Genomic DNA, 22,538 nt, shown 5'->3' with positions numbered 1-22,538 from the left:
GTCTGTCTTTTTGTAGTTCCATACTTGGGCACTGCTGTGTTCTYGTGCCTTGACCTTTTCCTGAAGATGGTGGTGTTGCATAGCACAGGAATTGCTTGCTGATGTGAACTCTTAGGAGTGTTGCTTCCAGCCAGGTTATTTGCTTTTGCAGGCTCCGTTTATTTTCCTGGCTCTTGAATGTACTGTTTTGTTTTCCTTGCCTTGTATCTTTGTTCTGATGTTGCTTTTGATCTATTAAAAATTCTGGCATTTCTTCTGCTGGCTTTGCATCTTTGTTGGGGGATCTGGATTTGGTATTACTAGGGTTTATGTTTTACTCAGTATTAGCATCCAAATACAAAATGCAAATAAAATRTATTAAAGATACATTTTCCTAAGACTAGGACTGTGGAAAAGACAGGGAAAATATAAGGATTAGGCAGGAAGATGCCYGAGGACATTTTGGTGGCAGAAAAGCTGATAGGCCTGGCAGTGARTCATGTAAAAGATGGAATTTGGCTAATTTGCTTAAAAATGATCAAAGTGTTAGAAAATAAGAGACTTTTCCTGGGAATCTCTGCTTATGGAATCCGCACAAAGTGTCAGTCTTTTGCATATGTAGGTAAAAGATACTGTAAACACACGTGAAAGTCTGCATGACAAACTTAATTTGAACTTTACAAATCCTCACTTGTGTGTTCCATTAGTAGCAGTGCAAATCAGGCTGGTAGGTGTGATCAGGAGGCTCAGCAGGAATTGGTGACAGAGCACAGACAGCTCTGTACTGGTTGGTATCATGTTTCATAAATTTTCRTATGAGTTTACATTTCTATTATTTCCAAACCCTCAACATGAAGCATTGAGGTGAACCCCAAAAATGACAAGGTACTTATTCTAAAGTCTTAACAACAATACGTGGTTGAAAGTCTTGTTCTGTTTAGTTGCATTCAAAGTTGCATAGAAAAGATTCCTTTTCTTTTCCCCATGTTTCATCCTGATAACCAAACACGCTGGGAAGGCTGAGCTGAGGAGGGTGTTTCCTGCAGTGAATTTGAAAATCCCATGTCTGTAAAATGGGCATAGAAAGATCCTTCCGTTTTTTTGCCATTGTGCAATCTGTGATTCTCTGTAATACTTGAATTAACATAATTTTTCTTGACTGGTCTTGGTCTTTCCCTGCAGCACTGTCTAATACCACCCTACTTGCAGTTAGTTGGGAGCCCCCACCCACACTGAGAGACAGATGGCAGAATCCSTGCCTTGAGCTCACTGTCTGTGCTGGCTCTAAGCTGAGAAGTGCAGCAGCTTTGCTACTCCTGTGGCAGCTGGTAGGAAGCCAGTGAGCCCTAGAATCCTACCCAATCTCATTATATTGTTCCAGCCAGCTTCCCATGTGATTGGAAAAAAGAACTGCCAAATGGAAATTGGTTCTGTAGGGTTGATCTGTTCTCTATGCTTTGTGGCAAGAACCACTGAGCAGCTCACTTTAGTGTTCATAGATTGCRGCCACAGAATAGTTTGGGTTGGAAGGGATTTTGCGGTTGATTACTTCATTCCAACCCCACTGCCATGGGCAGGGATAACTTTCAGTAKACCAGGTTGTTCAGAGCCCCATCCAACCTCWTGGATGCACAGTGGTGTCTTTCTTGCAATGGAAGATCCTCCAAACTTCAAACMTTAGGTGTGTTTTTTGGGGACTCTGTCTTACTTTGCCACTTCTCATCAGGACTATGCCAACAGAAAAGAGTTGGACAAGACAGCRCTATTTATTGTAGATATCCAGCAACTATTCTGTGTTGGCTAGAGCAGAAGTCTGTTTCAAAAAACAAAACAACCCTCTCTTCCTGTAAGATGCTTCCAGTATCTTTTGTCAGGTGTCAGGGAAAGCTGGCCCCTGATGCTGAAATCCCCTCTCTCTTGAAGAAACATGGAGCTGTTTGCTCAGGGAGAGAGAATTCCTATCAGGCTTCTCTAGGTGCCACACAGTCTCGCTGGGTCACTTGGTTTGACCTTGTGGACAGTTTCTGGTTCCTGTCAGCCTGCACTGCTTAYACACAGCTCAGGAGTGAAAGAGCTTGTCTGCAACTGCTCTGSATTACCCTCCACTTCAGAGATGGCCATGACTGTGTTTCTTGTTCTGTCCCTTAGCCTAGAAACTTGTGGCAGACATGAAGTGCAACCAAAATTTCCTTACGCTGTTCCAGGAGAAACTGGACCTGCGGCAGCAGCTGAACGAGGCCAAGCAGCAGCTCCTGCAGCAGGCAGAGTATTGCACAGAGATGGGAGCAGCAGTGTGCACCCTGCTCTGGGGGGTGTCCAGCAATGAGGAGGCTGTCAAATCCATTCTAGGAGGAGTAAGTATGGCAGGTGAATACTGACCTGTGGTAATGCTCTCAGGCCTTTAAAACAAGAACCTTCAAAATAAGGATCTTGCTGTGRAACACTCTTTAACAATGTATTTCAKAAACTGTCTGGACAGCAGAAATGTTTTCTGGTTTGCATATTCTTTGGRAACCATCCATTCTCATTTAAGAAGGGTTAGAGCTATGAAATGTTATGAGTGCATGCAGTAATTAATTCTTTTGTTACCAAATGAGGGTTATCTGTTTTCCACCACACACAGCTARACTGGAAGCAAGTCTACAGTTAGYGTGATGTAAATATCTTCACAAGCTAACAGAAGAAGAAAATAGTTCTGGGTACATGCAGGAGTTCCCATGCCTGTAGAGAGCTTGGAGGTGCTATTTCCGTGGAAAAAAGACAGATCCCTCAATTCTCGACTTCTTTAAATCTTTCTGCTGCTTTAATACATGAATGACTCTTGGAAATATAGAGACCATCACTGCTAGTAGATCTTATTAAATCATCAGTGTTAAACATGGGCAAGTAGACTATTTGAAAACAAAAACAAAAACAAGCCACAAAACAAAAATGACAGTAGTAATATTGCAACTATCGCAGTTTCACTGCCAGATGCAGCTGATAGAATTAGGAGGGATCAGAGGAACAAGGCTGATAAAAATATGATTTTTATTCTTGACACAGCCAACATGAGAAGGAATTGTTGTATTTAATCTGAGTGAACTGATGCCACAGTTTCTTTTGGCTTGATTTTTTAGCAGCATGATGAAAKTTGAATGAATAGGATTAGTTCATGATAGTAATGGCAAACCAATGTGTTTGTAAGAGTTGTTCTAGTTGGGTGCTCTAAAATGCAATTACAACTTTATATTGGATATTAGAAAGCTGTATGGTGATACCTTTTGCTGATAACTTCTGATGATTCCAAATCCAAGCAGCAGCAGTTACTAAAGAAAAGAATTTGTACGATGCTGTATAAAGTAGTTAAAATTTAAGGAACAAGGCTGGCTGTTGAAAGCAGTCTGAAGTATTGATATTTAATTGAATGAGTTAAAAACGAAACAGTTGCCTGAAGATTCATATAAAGGTAAAAAGCCCAGCTGTGAAGGTGTGGTACTTTGGGGTTTAGGTTGGTTTGAAATGCAAAATACTTCTCCTACAGTCATTTCCAGCAATCATTAAAGCCTGTTGAACTGCTGTACTGGTGAAGATCATGGCAACATTTGGGAGCATCACTTTCCTATTACACTGTAAGAAACATGTCTGTGTTTGCAACAGGACTCCTAGGAAAAAAAGAAATGGATTGTGTGGCATTGTGTCAACCACAGATTACAACTGGCAGTGAGTCAKGTCATTAAAAGATGATGGAGATTTGTCATGCAACATTTTTGGTTTGGGTTATTTTGGGACAMGTGGTACAGCTCGTAGCTTCTTCTCCCCGAGTAGGTGTTGTGAACTACAGAAATGTAGGAAAACATCAAGAGTGCTTTGAAACTGTGCTGATATTTAAGCACATGGGAAAGGTGGCATAAATTCAGAATCATGTCATACCTTAGGGAACAATGCCGGAGCTTTTTGCAGTCTTTGCACCAATACAGAAGTAGATCTTTCTTACAGTCCTGTAATGCACAAGGACTGGAATATGTTAGTGGCCAATATACCTTTTGTGTCATACAGGTTGAGAAAGTCAAACCTTAAGCAGTAGATTTGAAATGTGACACAAGTAGTTCTCAAGGCAGTGGGGGAGAGATGCCTGCTGGTTTTGCCTATGTCTTCCGAGAGCGAATTGGCAACAACATCCAGAGAAGCACCGTGAGAGTTTTCAACATTTCCTACTTGCATGTGCCAAAAAAGAAGTAAATTAATTCCCATGAGTTTGTCTTTCAAAAAGTTTCAACCGGATATGACATGCTTCTCACATGGAAGTACAGCCTGCAGGTTTGTTTTCAGAACAGCATCACAGCTTTCTTCAACTGGAGAAATTTTGGATCCTACAAGGTGTTTTGTTACTTCAGTTATCTGATACGGTGACAAACGGCTTTACATTTTGTGGCAGCAATTTTTGCTGTTWCCTGGTGCTTTCACACAGGAGTTCCACAGACAGTAAAGGGTTCATTGCACTATCTGAGCTCAACCCTTAATGGCTGCTCTCAGAWCTGTCCTTATCTCAACATGTGTGGGTGAGACATTCTTCAGTCCCATCAAAATGCCGTCAAGTTAATAAGGGTCTGTGCAGAGTGTGTAATGTTTGTTRTTTATAAACCTGATGGGTCTCTGCTGCAGCTCCTCAGACTTCAGCACTAGTTAAGCAGTGGCTGTCTGGGAGGGTCAGCAGAGAGGATACCRTGAAACCTCAAGAGATTGGCAGATGGAAAGTTTATCTTGTTTTCTGTGCAACATACCATCTACTCAGGGTACTTAGTACCCTCATGGTCCCATGTGAATTTGTATTAATAACATGTAGGGCTCTTCATTTTCTCTCACACTTCCTGCTTCTTGAGGTATAGTCTCTGCTTGTGTTAAAATTGCTATATTTGAAGTGTGGTGTCCATGTAAATATAAAACCTACATCCAGCACTTGTTTTCATCCCCTTTCCTYGTGATCTCTTCATTCTGTTATCCTGGGACCACAGCTTCATTTGTGGAGATGCTGTGTTAACTGAGCCTGCTTTTTGTCCTCTTTTACTGGAGTCTCACCACAGGAATGGTACATCTTTTATGTGGTGAATGTGCAGCAGTGGAGGAATAAATAAATGTTTCCAATAGCTTTGCACATACTGTGCAAAACGATTAAAATTTTCAGTCACTTTGCAAAATGAATAAAAGTTTAGGCATTTCTTGAACTTTCCCATTGGGTCACTACTGGGAATGACTAAAAGTTTCACTACTTCATGAAACAACTGCAAAAATTATTGAAGACACCAGGAAACCCCACATTATGGGCTCCCTGCCACACTGTTTTGGTTATGAAAGCCTTCATCCTCTGTGTGAAATAGAGTTCCAGCAAGGTTTTACTAGTCAGAATTACTGATAAATAGAAACGCGTCTCTCCATCCTCTTTTGTGGACTCTGCAGCTCTGGCCAGGCTCTTTGACCTGCCCTGAGCTTTGTACCAGATGGTTCTCCCTGAGCTGAGATACCTCCAAACAGAGCAGTATTGCAGCTGAGGTGGAGACTGCACCGTTATTAAAGCCTGTGCTCCTGTGCTGTCCTCTGCTGTGACAATTTCACGGGATGAGGCTGACTTAAATTCAACCTGTGACCCAGGAGAGACCTCCACTTACTTTTCTAAAGAACTTCTGCACAGCCTGTTATTCTCCACCCTGTACTGAGCAATTAATGAATCCTATTAGGATCCATTTAAATTACRCTTTTTTCTTCTGGGTACTACTTCACTTTTCTTAGGAATTTCATGTTAAGTCTCTAGTTTTCAGCTGGTTTTTATCAAAAGCTACTGTAGTAGCCCAGATAAATGTGAAACACCTGGTGCAGCCAATGCAAAGCAAAGAGATATTATTCTCACTTTTGAAAATAAGCTTTAAATCTGCTAGTTGATATGTATTATTTTATGTTTAGAAGGTAAATATGCAGTGGTTCAGTTTTATGAATTCATGTAGCACCGAGTAGTTTCCTGGTTTTTTTGGAGGTAAAGGTTTCAAATGTTAGGGGATCAAACTTGTCACTTAGTGGTATTTTCTGTTATATTTTGAAGTAACTGGATATTTTAATAATGTGGAAGATTGTCCAGTTTTCCTGTAGCATCTAATAATTATAGTTGCTTTAGTGTGTGTAATCTTTCTTCTCCTCCCCACTTGCAGAGTAAAGCAGTAAAGTTTTTCACAATCACTGCCCAGACCATGGAGAGCTTTGTGAAGTCATTAAGTGAAGACATGAAACAGCAGGATTTGGATTCTGAGGAAAATCAGTTTGTATTAGCTTTGGCAGGGATTGTAACAAGTAAGTTAATGTTGTGTCTCAGAACAGCATTCCACACGTACTGGGAATGTATATTGCTTCATAGAAGCTGCAGTAAACACAGCTTTTTAAAGTTAAGTAGTCAGTGTTAATATCTTGAGTGAATTTCTGGCCTTCTAAAGTTYTCGCAAATTTTGGTACTGACACTTCTGTTACAGACGCTTCTGTGCTGCCTTTGACATCATTTAGGATTAGATGGGTAAGAGCCATTGAGTTCTGAAATACCCTATTGCATCTTTCAGTTTGGAATGACACAAGGACCATTGTACCAGTCTTGTATGCTCACATTAGTTTGTACACTTCAATTTATTTTGTGAATCATCAGTTGTGYCAACATCTTCAAGATTGCAAACTGCAGATGGTGCAAGTAGGAACAGCCCCATCTTAAGGCATGGACTTCAAGGATTTTGAAACTGCTTAAAAATTTGGTTGCTGTCATATGCATCACACTTCCACTGTATAAGAGCAGGTAATAAACCTGACTTCCATACTAAGTATTTTTTTAGGGCCAGAAAATAAGTAAAAAGCTGTGTATCTGTTGTAGAGTGACTGCCCRTGGTTTGGGAGGCTGTGAGACACAGGGTTGATACATCATTGCATTTTTGTGAAATGGTGTAATTGTCAAAATTACACTAGAGACATGATGCAAGATAGATGGAGCAGTGGATATATGTATRAGTGAATCTTGAATGAACAGCTTTTCTAAATGTGGGATTTTTAGCTGTTGGGGTGTCATTAAAGACTCTAATAAAATCAGTATGTGATGTATTATGCCACTGTACTGAGTAGGGGACAGGTGTAAGGGAAATAATAAAGAAAAGTCTGCTTTGAAGTAGTAGTCTTTGGAAATAATATTGTCTTTTGGTTTGTGCTTGAATAACGCTGCACTTGCAGAGAGGTAGGAAAAAGCTTTTAARCAGATGTTCACAAGAGTTATGGTTGTGTAGTGTGCCAGGTATATTGACTTGTAAAACTTTGCAACCTTGTTTCTTTGAAGTGGAACCTAGAATGATAAGCTTTATTTCAGTCACACATTACCTGTGGATGAGTACAGCCTTTTGTTTCACAATTTATTGTGTTGCTATTGGAACACTGGGCATTCTGGATAAATGGCTTTGGTTACCAAAGTAGAATTATGAAGGAGCCTGACCAGAGTTTGTTGTTCAGTATTTACTATATAGTTGAATGTAGTATGAACTTTTTATAAATGCCATAGTTCTTTCTTCACAGCTRACATCTTTTTAGTGGTCCTGATAATTAGCAAAAGCTTTTGTTTGAAACATGATTTTTATAGTGATGTTTCATGCTCTCCCACAGATGTGGCTGCAATGGCCTGTGGCCGTGAGTTCCTGGTCAGTTCCAGTCGGGAGTTGCTGGACACGATGATACACCTCCTGGGAGACATGAAGCCAGGACTCTGTAACAAATTTAAAGTGTATGTTGACTTCTTTTTTCCCTATCAAATGAAATGCCTTATTTTGCCATATAGCTCACAGTGATGATGGTAGTCTTCCCCCTGTCCCATTATTCTTTTCCTGGACAGGAARCATAATTTTTGGAAGCCCTTTTCCCAGCAGCATTCCTTGCAGATATACTAGGGTTGGCTGCAAGGCTTTATCCAGGTTTTATGTCTCTGTGGAAGTCTCTTAAGCACCATAATATTGTAAAGGTGAGCAGGGATGCCCTCTCCTATCTTGGGAGGGGGTCGTGAGTTGAGTGTGGAATAAAGAAGTTGTGAGGTCAAGTTTTAAAACAGAGAGGATGTGGGAAATGAAGACTGATATTTATTCCTTCCTAATATGAAGTGTAAAATTTCACATCAGCCTAGTGAAGGAAGTTCTGGATCTGCTAAGAGCAAAAATTAAATTATTTTAGGCTGCTTAGGACCTAGATTCACTACAAACTTTAGTTTGTAAGAGGCAGTGCCTATAAAGGGATCTCATGATACAGCATTAAAGACAAGGCCCTGTTGCAYACTTCAGATACTGCAAAAGTGCTTTTCAGCTGATGGAGAAATTAAATAAACAATTGTCTTTGCCTTTTTCTCCAAGACCTTACAAGCTGAGGATAAATGGCTTTGACTGAACAAATTACTGTGCCTTAATGAATGGCTCATCTGCTGAAATGGGAGCACTGGTCCTGTACCCCTGGTTCATTGGTTCATGAAGATGGTTTGAGCCAGTGTGGTGTTTTTTCATTAATACACACACAAACATTTCATACTCCAGGCAGCTGTCACAGCTCAGCTGACAAACAGCAGCCCTGTCAGCCACGGGAACGTGACCACATCCAGGCACACATTTAGGCAGGTTGGATGTGACAGTCATGAAATCAGTCTCGGTCTTCACTTTGGAGAGGTTTTACCTTGCCTAACCTCAGCTGTCAGAGTGGGGGATGTCAAACATTTGCTGACTGGCTGGGCTTCTTCCCACAGTCACTGGGAGGAGATGGTGCTGGCAGGTGATTGTTCATGTGAAGGGGAGCAAGTTGCCTGTAAAGGTGTTTGCCTTTCCCTGTTGGGTGGTGAGGGGAAAGCTGAACAACCTGTGCTGTAGAGAGTGGCAGGATCTGAGATCAGTTATTTCCTCTGTTTCCCAAGTGTGGGCTTGAAGGTTCACAGTAGAGGTTTTTGATTACATCCCAACTGAAAGAATTGTATGAGAATCTCAGTTTAAGAAAGAAAAGGTAATTTGTGCCTTCACGTGTATTAAAAAAACCAAACCAGCCAGCCAATCACAACAAAAAAAAMCAACCCTGAAAAGAGAATCCATACTGTTTCAGAATCTGTAAATGAGAAAAATAAGAGGAGGAAAGATGTTCCTACATGCATTCTCTGAATTTCAAATGTATATGTGTCTATGGGATCAGATAAATGCTTTTGGTAATTTCATATTGCATTCATGTAATTGAATTTGAGGGCCTTTCTTTTGAATTTATATCTTGCGTTGTTTTTAATTATACTTCAAAATCTGTCTGCTTTGCAGAAGAATTACCCGTGGTGATGTAAACTTGGCTGTCACACAGCTCTACTGGTAAAATGTACGTAGAACAATCCCATGAGGTGGCAAGGAATTCAACAGGGTTTAATTTCTGGGCTAAAAAATGGAGGGAAGTTTGAAAAAGAGGTTGCTCGAGGTGGTTGATAGGTGAGAAATAAGCATATGTTACAATAACTTGAATTCAGTACAGTGCTGATATTTTCTGATATCCCACAAAATCAACATTTTTCTTTCCTAACTCTGCACTTGACGTTGGATAAAAAAAAAAAAAAGGGAGTATTCTGACTTTAGAGCCAATGCTGAAAAGGACAATTCTTCATGGCCTTGTCAGAGAACAAGGCAGACTTAATTTGCTCAAATGTTTTCCCCTGTTTGTCTTTCAGGTCCATGATCAAAAAAAGAAAAAAAAATCCTTTTTTTTTAATGAGCTCTGTATGTGTCTTGTCAGTGTTCAATTCTAAAATCCTGTTATGAACACTAGATTTTTTTCTGGTTCTTTTGGAGAATTTTAAAGTCTCCCAGCCCAGCGAAGAAGGGTTTTGGGTGGTTTATTGATTTGTTGTTTAGATTGTTCTTTGCATGTAAGGCGTTCTAGCTGCTGGTTAACCTTAATCAGCATTTTCATAAGCAGATGTGTCAGAAGAACTCCCTTTTCTCCCTCCCATAGGGAACATAAGCCAGGACAAAATGAATGACAATTGTGAGACAAGGGTATGAAGGTTTCCATAAATTCAAGTGAAATTTTAAAGTTATGTGAAGATGTGGAAGATAGACCCTGGAGTCATAATGAGTAATGTTTACACATAYATTTATATACGTATACATACAGACAGACATATCTTTAAAACTATACCTCACAGATRAAAATGTCTGTTAATTATTCTGGAAAGGCAATGTATTTTTCTTAAAGCATCACCATGATGATACATGGGAGGACATCAATTGATAATCCAATCAGTTGAAGAAAAATGTAATTTTAGATGCTATGGTTGTCCTTTTCTTAGTTTTGAGGCTTTACAATTATTTTCCAGTTTTTATTTTCAAAAATATTTTTCATTTCTGTGTGACAAATCAGGGGTAACTGTGAGTCTAACTCTACACACAGCAGTATCAAAGTAAGCTGATAAAGAGAGGAGTTCTCTTTTTTAATTTTAGCAGTCCTATGTTTTATTTGGATGAGTAGATAAATGAAAAAATTACAGGGAGAACCTGTCACTTATTCCAAAAMTGCTGTGGTATCCACTGTAGTCTGTGAGTCTGGAATAAATATATTCCAGCCATCAATGTGAGTGCTGGCACTGAAATCTCTGGGATTCAGGTGAAATCTCAAGGTCCTTGCCTTTCTGAAATAGCAGACATGAAAGACTTTAGGGGTTTTTTTCTCATTGGTGTAGAGTTTGTTTAACGTTTGTAATTGTTACACAGTCAATAAACATTTACATAATTGTTTGTAGCTATAATTAAATGGTTAAGAATATTCAGCTTTGTTTTTGTGGCAATTAAAAGTAGCCAGTAAAGAGACATATTAGTACAAAATAGTACATTTTATATACTAATCCCATGTATTAGCAAGACAAGAAGGGGCTTTAGCTGTGCATTTAGTTCTAGATTTTAAAGAAAGCATTGACAGATACAGTAGTACAAGATGCTAATTAAATTTGGCTTGTCTAAGTAGGAAGATTATGAAGTGCATAATTAAGACTCACTCCACATTTAAAAATAAAAACCACAAGAAAGGATTCTTTATCCGGTAATCATTTGTGTCAGGTTTGCTTCAATAAGCACTTTGGCAATTATTATTACAAAAAATATTTACTAAAACATGCAGGTTATAAAGGGTTTGAAATGCTTCTCTGTTGTGCCTAGGTGAGTGTTTAATTAAATATATTGTTGCACATTTGTGTGCCACTGCATTGGCTTGTGGGGTGTTCGAGCACTCCAAAACCTCAGCACTTCCTTGGATCACCAGCACCAGCCCCTTTTGTCTGCACAAAGCAAACAAGTGAAATAAAAATACAAACACAGCAGTGCCTTTTTACGTCACTTTATTTCTAACTGCAAATGTCAAACAGATTAAGGGTGAAAGACATTCTCAAGAAATGTTAACATTGCCATTATAAGATGATGGTTTATTGATCATTTCCATTCTGGCTGATTATAGGTAGTGCTGTGCTGCTTTGTCAGGGCTTGTTCTGGAGGCTCAGAGCTGCGGGGGCTGGATGAAAAGCAGTGTAAGGACTTTACCAGCTGAAATCTCAGATCCAGAGCACCCCTGCCTGTTTGGCAGTGGCCACTGCTGCAGTAGATTTAWTAAATCTGCTCTTCAGTTCTTTCTACTGCTTAATAACTGAGATCAAACKCAGAGCCCATCAGTTGTGCCTCTCACAACTCAGTTTAGCCTGCAATGGGTCTTTTTCTGTCCTGCATTCTGGAGGTATCCACAAAGTGTGCCAAAGTCTGCTGATGGCATAGGAGCTTAAGCCYTGAGACCTTGTTTGAGAGTCAGATATGAGGTGTGAAGTCCATCTGGAATAAAATMATTTCCCTTTTGTTTGGACATGGTGGCAGTGCAGTGACACACACAGGTTTATCACAGCCATGAGAAAGAGCAGCAGCCAAGCTGGCTCCAGAACAGAGAACATTCCAGCCCCTCCCTGAGACCTTCTTACTCTTTTCCACGTGTTTAGAGTGTGTGATTTAACAGCAGGAACAATGGTTTRCACAACCATTGCTTATATATAACTTGAGATTTATCTCTTTAACAAATAYATAAATTATTAGAACAGGCTTCCTCATCAGTACATGCTTCACACAAATGGCAAAAGATGCTAAAGCATGTAAAGAAACCAAAGGCCTTCACATTTTTTTTCTTTCAATTCCAGGCTAATGCTGATGTCACTTTACAATGTGAGTATCAACTTGAAAGGCTTGAAGTACATCAGTGAAAGTCCAGGTTTTATTCCCTTGCTTTGGTGGCTGTTGAATGGTAAGTTGCTCTAAGAACCTTGAARACTGTGACTTTCAGGATTTTGTAGGTTTGCAATAGGTGCTGCCAATATCAAACCAGAAATTTACATCTGTGACCTGATTAGCTTTTGACACAATGAAAGTAGACAAAAAAGGCAAATAGCTGGAGGGAAAAGATGCGCATTTCTCACAAATTTTTTGACACTGCATGTAATATTCCATTAATATAAAATTTAGGGATGGTAGATTTAAGAATAGGGAATGGAGAAATTTGATGGAGTAGTTTTAAAAAAAGCCACCTGTGCCTTCACATACCAACTTTAAAATAAACCTTAAGGGTAACCTACATATCAGTTCACTACCATTTAACAAAGAAAAATGTACACATTTGGGGGAAGAAGCCAAGTCTGTAACTACACTGACCCATTGCAAACAGGCCCCTTTCTAAAGAGAGGATTCTGCTTTAATAGGATTTGGGTTCCAGGGCTGGGGGACTATTCCCAGCTGTGCCTTTGGCCAGTGCAGGACTCCARGGACGTCAGGAACTTGTGTTGTCACTGTCAGGTACATGAGTGACATCAAGGCTCTGCTCTTTCGGAGTCTTCAAATCGCTGAGCAGGAGCCAGCAGGGATTGACGTTGGCAGTGTGCGTTGGCTGGGGCTGGCAGCTGTGCACAGCCCGGGAGGGACAGCAGGGGGGACAGAGCTGTGACACTGCCCTGCCTGCCTGGGAACTGCCGGAGCTGCTCTGCCTGGGCTTTCTCAAGATTTATGAGGAGATTTTGGTGTGCAGATAGAACTGGGGAGGTTAATTTATCCCTCTGTGCTGCCAAAACCCTGCTAAAGTATGACTGCTAAATACTGACAGCTGAAGGGAGAGAGGATGCATCTGCCTTTTTCAAGAAATTATTTTGATACTGAATTTCTGGAAAAGCTTTGGTTAGACTTGATAAAATGAAAGCTGTTTGTATAGTTCCTTGTTTCCTTAACTATTTTACAGAAAATGTAGCTGTTCATGCTTTTCATCAAATAATTTCCTGCTGTTGGAATGCTACAGGCTCTCACTTCCGATATCTCAGGAAATTAAGTAATCCTTGTAAGGGAAAACACCGTTTCTTTAGGGGTTTTTAATATATTTTGAGAAAAATGGGATCCTCAGAGAACATCAAATACATGTTCCTTTGTTCAGCTGTGCTTTGAAATTTAACAGGTCTTAGTCTAAGTTTTCCTTTTATATTATGTTGGCTAATAAGCTGTTCTGGCAAAAAATACCAACCCAAAACACCCTCAAAAAATCCTGTCCAACTCTTATGTTCCCAAATGTGGTCTTCTAATTGTTGTGACAAAACAAAAAAAGATAACAGTTTGATGCAGTCTGTTGTCTGAAAAAGGCTCCTAGGTCAAGTAAGAGGATAAAATGGGAAACATTTATAATTAATTTGCAGCTATTAATGGAACTAAGAAATGGAAAGGCTACTCTGTAATTTGAAAGTGGTAATTGTTTATGGCTGGATTGTAGAAACGGTGATCATGGCTAATTCCTTGACTTGTGGATAATAAACTTCTCCAGTTACAGCTAGGGAGGAAGATTCTCAAATAAAGCACTTTTGTAGATTCTAAATCCTGGCTTTAGAGAAAATCTGCTCACTGTCAAGAGAGAGAGCTGACTGGTTTGGGTATCAGATGAGAGGTCAGATCCAAGAGCTGATCTTGTTCCCATCATTTTGTGTGAGATCTTTGTAGTTTTCTCACCATTTGATCTGTTTCTAAATGTCTCCTCTTGGAAAATTCAGCAGCTTCCTCCCACTCTTGCTCCTCTCCTATTTCCCTGACCAGCATCTTCAGGTTCTGCCAGCCAAGATTCAGCTCATAAACACCTGGAGCTGCTACAGGTTAAGGTCCTGTTTTTCCATGCAGGAGAGTAGAGCCCTACACTGTGCTGGCAGAGTATCCTTATCATGCTGCCTGCCTGCAGGAAGCTTCTTCAAAGCCTGTTTTGATTAAGGCTTATGACATGACTCAGCTTTCCAGTTTTGTATGCTTTTATCACCATTCCTACCAAGAGAGGCCCCAGAAATCATCCTCTGATTTTTTTTTTCATTTTCAGACAATCATCCTGTTTGCTTTTCCAGTGCCAATCTACAAGCATCCATGACCTCAGCCTGTATACATCAGCCCATCTTTCTCCCACTGCCTTGTATGCAGCTGATAAATCTCTCAAATTCCTTCTCTGAGTTCTCAGTCTCTGCCCATCCTTATCCCCTGAAGAAGAATGTGCTTCCCATTAAGTGACAAGTAATTGACTCGATTTTCTTTATTTCCATTTGTTGTATCTGAAGTAAAGAGGGATTTGATTCAAGTTGTTTCACAATGTTTTTGAAGAGACAGAAATAKGCCTTGATTTTGAATACATGGATTGGAAGAGAAAGAAGAGAAAAAAATCTAATAAAGGTTCCTAGTGAAGTAAGAATGTTAACAACAAACTGTCCTACTCTCTTTGGGAAAAGGGGTTGAGCTGGTGTGACTTCACCTTCACTAACAAGAATTCTTAATAGCCCTTTCTGCTGGAGGCTGCGCTGATGATAGAAAACCAAATGTTTCACACCACTTTTGAAGGTAATGCAGTTCTCTGTAGTTTTAGCACTTAATGAGGTGGGCTATCTTTTTCTCTTATTTTTTTTCTGCCTTTTTAAAACCATCTAAAAGATGGACACCCTTTAATAAGCGACACTGGTCATTGAATCTTCTGTGTAGGTATCAGCTGTGGCTGCCCACACCTTCCCAGCCTGGTGCCAGCATAAAGCACATGAATGATGACTCAGATTTCTGTGCATGGAGCAGCTTGTGGGATCAATAGARTTCTCCTCTTGTGGAGCACCATTTGTTAGCAGAGCAGCTGTTCCCATCTTGGACAAAATAGGCTTTAGCTTCCTCCATCAGCTGCTGTCCCTGTGTTGGTGTCCTGGCTGAGGGTTTCACATAACTTTCAGATTTAAAGAAGCCCTGTCCTCAGCCATGGAAAAAGAAGCCTGTATCATTTTGGGCAGAAATCCACCTGAGATTTGTCAGTTTTTTTGTGTGTGTATTCCATCTAAAGATGCAATAAAACTTCCATTGTGTAACTCCCAAAGAAGTAGAYTGGAACATTTCTCTGCCAATGATCTTTTGAAGCATAAGAAGCAGCAGTCAGCTCAAGTGTTAATGATAAAGACTAAATTTAATGTTTTTCATTTTTGRTCATGTAGAACATCTGCCAACAAATGAATCCTGGAGGAAAGGAGCCTAGGCTCTTCTCTACTTTCTTTGGGTTTTTTTAGTTGGTTGTTTTGTTTTGTTTTTTAATTACTGTGTATCTTTATTTTGGTTTTCCCCACTTTGCTTTTTTTTTTTTTTGAATGCAGTTTAAAAATTGCTCTCTTTGGATACTTGAGAAAGCATGGAATTCAGAGACACTATGTCAGTGACATTTCTTGTCCGTAGCTGGGAAATTGCTCCAGGTACTACTTCATTAAACTAAACACAGAAAGAGAAGTAGGACTAATTTTAGGTCCTGCCCTTCAGTTTCCTCCACCATAGTTCCATGTGGAAATCTAACCTTGTTTACCCAAATTCTTTGCAAATGATGGTCTCYATTAGAAATGCTTGTATGAAGCACACTCTCASTTTGCTCCCTGCACCCTGAATATTTGCTTTTCATGGCTAACTCTGAAGGTTTCTAATGCCTTGCTCTTCTGTCTGAATTCATTATATCTGTGAGAGTATTTGAAAATTCAGGTTAATTTGCATGGCAGCATCGTATTTAAAAGACATCTGGACAAACAGAACTGTCATATTTATAAACTAATGTCTGCATTAAAACAAATTTTGGTTCATAAATCAAAGCCTCAGTTTTCAGTCTTTCAAGTATTCAACTATTTCATACTCAGAACCATAGAATATGCCGAGTTGGAAGAGACCCATCAGAATCATCGAGTCCAACTCCTGACCCCACAAAACACCTCAGTAATCCCACCATGTGCCTGAGAGCATTGTCCAAATGCTCCTTAAACTCTGGGCAGGCTTGAGGCTGTGACAACTTCCCTGTGGAGCTTRTTCTAGTGCCTGTCCACTCTCTGGATGAAAAACTTCCTGATATCCAACCTAAACCTCCCCTGACTCATCTTCATGCKGCCCTTCAGACAATGAAATTAATCTTAAGAACAGAATTGCCCTTTAAGACCACATCCATTTTTGTAAATTCAGGGATGTCAGCTCTGATGCAGAGTCCCTGGGCCTCAGTTGTCTGGGAGGCTGGAAGAGTGGCCAGGGCAAGTCCCACAGAATGCTTGCCCTTTTCCATACTCAGCTGCTTGCCCAGATGGAGCTCTGGGCTGTCCTGGCCATCTGAGCAGGAGCTTCYTGACGAGGTCCTTGCCCCACCTAGCAGCTCATGCAATCTGATGTTCTGTGAGGAGCACAGTGGTACCCACCAGCTACAGARTGGCCTCTGTTCAAACTCCTGTTCACTTGCAGCCCCTGGAAGGCAAATTGGGACTGAACTGCTGCTTCAGTCTGGATCCTGTGAGCATCTCTYAAGGATTTCTTTGGTAAAAGTAGGACAAGTCTTAGGAGATTGGGGAATTCTTRTTTGCTGAACTCCATGTGAGAGCAGCCACCCGGCGAGGCAGGAGACTGAAGGAAACCCAGTTGTAACACAGGAACTGGAGCAAAAATTTTGCAGAGAGAAAGTGCATTTATGTCTGTAAGAACTGAAGCAGCAAAGCTCCATCTTTTTTTTGCCCTGGTGTTCTTCTTGCTCCTACCCCTCAGAGTGTCTTTACTGAAACATTTCTTGTCTCTTCAGACCTATCAACAGTACAGAAATGCCTGGAAAATTCTGCTGCCAGTATTGGCAATACAAAAGGATCTTACAGGAGGGAAGCTGTGGCCATGGCTGTCTCTGTTGGGTGTGCTGTGAACACAGATATTCTGACAGGCTCATTAAAAAGAAAGGCTGAGTGGCAGATGCCTCCTTCCTGCTGGAATGAGACAGGAATTGAATGAATGGTATCTACAACAGTGGTGGGAAGCTTTTGAAATTGTAAAGTCATAGAACGGTTTGAATTGGAAGGGATCTTAAAGAGCTTCTTGTTCCAACCTCCCTGCTTGTGGGCAAGGACACCCTTCCACTATCCCAGGTTGCTCAGAACTCCATCCATCCTGAACTTGAACACTTGCAGGGATGGCGCATTCACAGCTTCTGTGGGCAACCCATGCCAGTGTCTTATCACACACATAGTGAGAGTAAGGAATTTCTTCTTAATATTTAATCTAACCCTCCCCTCTTTCAGCTTAAAGCCATTGCCCCTTGCCCTGTCACTACATTCCCTTGTACAAAGTCCCTCTCCAGCTCTCTTTAGGCACTGGGAGAGGCTCTAAGGTCTCTCTGAAGCCTTCTCTTCTCCAGGCTGAATAGCCCCAGCTCTGTCTCCATAGCAGAGGTGCCCCCAGYCCTGTGATCATCTTGGTGTCCCCTTTCTGGACTTGCTCTAAGAGATCCATGTCCTCCTTATATTGTGAATTTCAGAGGTGGATGCATCTCTACAGTTGGGGCCTCACCAGAGGGGGGCAGAGGGGTAGAATCCCCCCTTCCCTGCTGCCCATGGGGCTTTGGGTGCAGCCCAGGACATGTTTGGCATTCTGGGCTGTGAGGATGGCCAGCTCATACCCAGCCTCCCATCCACTGACACCCCCGAGTCCCACTCCTCAGGGCTGCTCTCAATGCCTTCATTCCCCCATCCATTCTGTATCTATGCTTGGAATTGCCCCGACCCATGTGCAGGACCTTGCACTYGGCCTTGTGAACTTCTGTGCTCTTGTACATCAGCACAGCTATAAACAGCGTGCTGGCAATAAATCTTGGATTCAGGTGGCCAGGGAATTCTGTGGCCACGTGTAAATTGAATACCAGTACCACAGCTTGGAGCCAGTTGTGGATAAGCTGTTCAGCACTGATGTAATGCAATCACTTAAACATGCTGTGGGGGACAGTTCMTCTGAGAGCCCGGTGCTAATGACAGATGTGACTAAAATCCATCCACGTTATCAGTCACCTTTTGTCAGTGACTGGAAGCCAGTGACATCAAACTGAGCTGGCAGCTCGCAGGACGTCAGCAAACTCCAGCAGTTTCAACACCTTGGTAAAATTACATCAGCACCTTACGATGGTGGTAGGTTTGTGCTTCGCCTGTGATGCTGGCTGAGGCAAGCAGCTTGATTTCTCTGCCTCTTTGCCAGAAATAATGGTGATAGTTTTGAAATTGTAGTTGGAGATGTGTGTGCTGGTTGTTGGGAGGATGTGATGCAGTGATTTGATYACAGCTAAAGGATTTTTTTCAGTCTTGTAAAAACAATATGTTACTCAGCTAGTGTAGAAATGACTAAATCTGGAAGCTGTTGACATAAATATAATGCTGAATAATGAAGATTCCTTACATTTCTTTGAGTGCTTTGTAGACTGGGTTTTTAGAAAACGTCCCTAATGATATTGGAGACAAGATTTCTCTGGTATTTTTTTTTAATCCTCTTAGGAAACATGATTATCCTCAATAAGTAGTATTCTCAAAACCACATGTAATCCTAAGGGAGTGTATTTTAAGGCATATGTATTTATTTAACTCAGAACATCTCAGAATACATTCAAAACAATGGCAATCTGAGGTTAAATGTGTATTAAGTCATCTTCTGGTGCAGGATCATTTCCTTCCTTTGCTGGATGCCCACGTGCCTAATCTGTTCTTCATTTGAGTGACTCAAGCTGTTGAGCTTCCCTGGCTGCTGCTGGAGATTCTTCCTAGAACCTCTCTGCTTTACTGGAAAACGTTCTTGCTTGTCAAGCTGGAAATAATTTCCTGATCTCCTACAGATCCTAATTTTCTTGGCTCCCCTGCTAAGGCTTCTTCCCTGATCGATTCTCTAATTTTACAGCCTTTAAACACTTGCAAATAATGCTAATATTGATTCTTGTAACAGTATTAATAACAAAGCTCTTTTCATCCTACGTATATGAAGCTTCCCAGCAGTACTGCAAGCCATTAAAARTATTAGTGGCTTTATTTCATGGAGGAATAATGTCACGCAGAGGAAGATTGTAAATGAGCTGCATAGATTTCACTCCCCAAAGCTTCTTCCTTCTTACCTATTTAGGCTGTAGTTTGTGGCTGCTATTTCCAGTGAATAAATGTAGAATAATACAAAGTACAGAAAAAGGGGAGGTGATGAGTGCACAGATTGAACATTATATCTGGCAAAAAGATAGGCATTAAAAAACACAACATGTGGCAGGCATGGAGGCAAAAATGGAAGGAAAGGGAGGACAAATTCAAGGCTTTTTGTCATATTTTGATTAGGTCAGATTAAATCTGAAAACCAAAACTTGCACCCAGGTTTTCTCAAAAGGGTTTACTGAAGTGTTGCTGCCCAGGAAATTGGACATAAAGTCTTGCTGTGTGTGAGGCTGAGCTGCAGCATTTCCCCATGAATTACAGCTACTCATGACTCAGAAAGTTGCACCTGCAGGTGCTGCTGGAGGTGGTGATGGAAAGAGACTCCTTAGAGCCTTCAGCCTGGGTATCAGCAATAGGAGTGGCTGTGCCATGGGTGTGCAGCACTAATCATGGGGCTTTTATTGGTTTGACATGTTTAAAATAGTCCAGCATACCCAGCAGCTAGGATTCTCATTGCACAGAAAAGAAGAAAATGCACATTGTTTTTTAGGTTTGGATTGTACCTGTGTCCTCAGATTATACCCCACTCTGCTTGTTTGCCAAGAGAAAGTAGAACACCTTTCTTAAGACGTTAACATGAGATTATTTCCATTTATGATGGAAAATGGAGGAAGAGAGAGAGTGTGCCTGACTTTTGGGCATAGATCAGATGTCACAATCTTTAATATTGTACTTCAGCCTTGTGCTGTTGGGARTTACTTAAAAATCCCATCTCAGCAGTGAGTTTCCTGCTGAAATCCAGAGTCTTCTTCACTGCCCATCATATCCTGTTCTCTGACTCCCAGGTGCTTTCAACCCTTATGCTTTAATGAATAATTCTCCTCAGTCMTTTTTCAGGGCACCACTGTTAGGTGTTAAATAAGCCAGGAATGGAAAAAATTTGCTTCAGCCCATCAAATGCTTCCTCCAAACTGAGTGCACTCKGGTTCATCACTGCTCTGGTTTTATGCTCCTTCAGTGAGATTTCAGTCTCTCTGGTGATTTTGTGCACGAAGTGATCTGAATTAATTTTCTCAACCTTTCTGCACAGCCCTTTATCAAAAGCTTGCTGAAGACTAGGTATGCTAATGAAAAACACATTAAAAATGCATGTCACGTGGGACAAATAACTGCTTCAGCTATAAAAATATATTAGATGTTTTCATTTGGAATATGCAGAAAAGGGAAGTTTTTCTACCGCATGCTTTTGATAAAGCCATAAACCACTGAATGCAAATGGGCTGTTGCGAATGATTAAAATGTAATGCTCCTAAATGTTTCAGTAATTAAAAATGCATCCTGTGTTCTTAGCAGTGGAGTTATTATATGTCTTCCTGGCTTAAGTCAGTCAAAGGTCTTTGCTGCATTTCCCTGGCACATTGCTGAGCAGCAGTGCTTCAATACCCATTTCAATTTTCTGCAGACTGAATTAAACCCTTGGAAAGCTGGTACGTGGTTGCTAGAAAGTTTTATAAAGATTAATATTTTATTGAGCTTTGAAGAAATCTGAAGCCTCATGTAAAAAGAAATTAAAGAAAAGCCTGATGATCTACTGCAGATTTGATTTTTCAGTCTGTTTRCTTTTTAAGTTTGAATAATCATGGGATATAGTTTGTTCTGCTCTTAAATTGGATTGCGTCCAACAGTAKATCCTGGGCACTGACTGGATAAATTCAGGTTGATAAATTCCCTGGTTTACAGCATTTGCAACATCTGAAAACCAAGAGAAAGGTTCCTGGTTATCTCTCCCTTGCAAATACCGCCAGGCAGAAGCTGCTGAGGGAGGACAAAAATGTGGTTTTCAGGTACCTCCTAGAGCAGGCCAGCCAGCAGCAAACGACACCTGGGAATGACGACACTTCTATTATTCCCTGTCTGCCCGGTGGAGCCTTTCACACTCCCTCCTAACAAGCACTGGACTCTTTTGTTCCCTGCTTTCAGACCCGGACACGGAGGTTTGCCTGCACGCCCTGCGGCTCCTGCAGTCGGTGCTCCTGGAGCCGGAGGTGCTGGCCAGGTCGGGCGCCGAGGTGCGCGAGACCCTGCCCTTCCAGCGCATCGTCGCCCTGTCCCAGAGCCGCAATGCSGAGCTGCAGGCGCTCGCCAAAGAACTACTTGAGGATCTTAAAATATTTGAGTACGACGCGTAGAAGAGCTTTACGACACCGACTGCTTACGTCTCTCCTGTATTTTTATGCTGCAAGAGTTGTTGGAGAYGGGTTTGACTGAAAAAAGACTCTGCCTAAGTTCCTCTGACAAAATCCTTTTTGGGAATTAGGTAATCCAACTGAAATCGTACTTGGGAGTATGTGTTGGGTTTGAGCTGCCCAAATAGAACCTTGAGTGATCTGGTAGAGTTGGGACAGCTTAATTTCTTTGAGCAGGATTTTATTGATAGTGGGTTTCCAAAGTGGTCAAGGTTATGTTGTGTATTTGCTGTCTGGATGGAGTAAAATATTCTCATTCATTGATTACAGCTCATTGAGGTGGTAAATAATCCTTTTGGTCCATCCTTAAGAATTACTGTACTATGGGGAAAACTTTGCTGCCTTTCATAATTCTTCTGTGTCAGAATGCACCCCAAGTTCCAGTTTTATTGTTATTTCTCACCTTTCTCTTTTTATTCTAATAAAACTGAAATTCTGTAGCATGTAACGGATTCTGCTTTCAAAATTTGTATTCAGATTCACTCTTAACTGCAAGTCAAGCTGGTCTGTGACTGCCAGGCATTCTAGAAACTGAGCTATTGTTTTTAGAAAAGCCTTGAGAAGGGAGATAAATTGCTGTTGTCCATGGTACCCAGTTGTGTGCTGAAGAGGCTAAAATGAGCTGCTGTGAGCAGCATGACACCCCGTTGCATCTGTGAGGTTTGTTAGAGCTTCTGACTACAGCTTGCTTACCTCAGGGGTAAATACAAACACTTGGTGCTTGGTATTGGTAGAATTCATAATGTTTTTAGAAAAAAATAGCATTTATTTCTGTRATGTCAGAAACAGAGCCAGTTAGGTGAGGC

General features: G+C 40.9%; 1 protein-coding gene across 1 annotated transcript in view; it reads left to right on the top strand.

The window, feature by feature from the left end:
- The window catches only part of HSF2BP (heat shock transcription factor 2 binding protein), a 30,804-nt gene extending 8,634 nt beyond the window's left edge, over positions 1–22,170 (top strand). Inside the window, exons 4-8 of the mRNA XM_057378904.1 lie at positions 2,184–2,333; positions 6,159–6,297; positions 7,633–7,750; positions 12,197–12,300; positions 21,467–22,170. Of these exons, the coding sequence (XP_057234887.1) occupies positions 2,184–2,333; positions 6,159–6,297; positions 7,633–7,750; positions 12,197–12,300; positions 21,467–21,675 (720 nt within the window). The 3' untranslated portion in view covers positions 21,676–22,170. The remainder of the gene's footprint in view (positions 1–2,183; positions 2,334–6,158; positions 6,298–7,632; positions 7,751–12,196; positions 12,301–21,466) is intronic.
- The last annotated feature ends 368 nt before the right edge of the window (positions 22,171–22,538 follow it).

The sequence above is a fragment of the Malurus melanocephalus genome, unplaced genomic scaffold, assembly GCF_030028575.1.
Source record: "Malurus melanocephalus ecotype Western Australia unplaced genomic scaffold, MMel_1.1 scaffold_379, whole genome shotgun sequence".
In the NCBI taxonomy this organism is placed as follows: domain Eukaryota; kingdom Metazoa; phylum Chordata; class Aves; order Passeriformes; family Maluridae; genus Malurus; species Malurus melanocephalus.
Note: the sequence above shows the minus strand (reverse complement) of the source record. Positions and strands in the feature narration are given on the sequence as shown.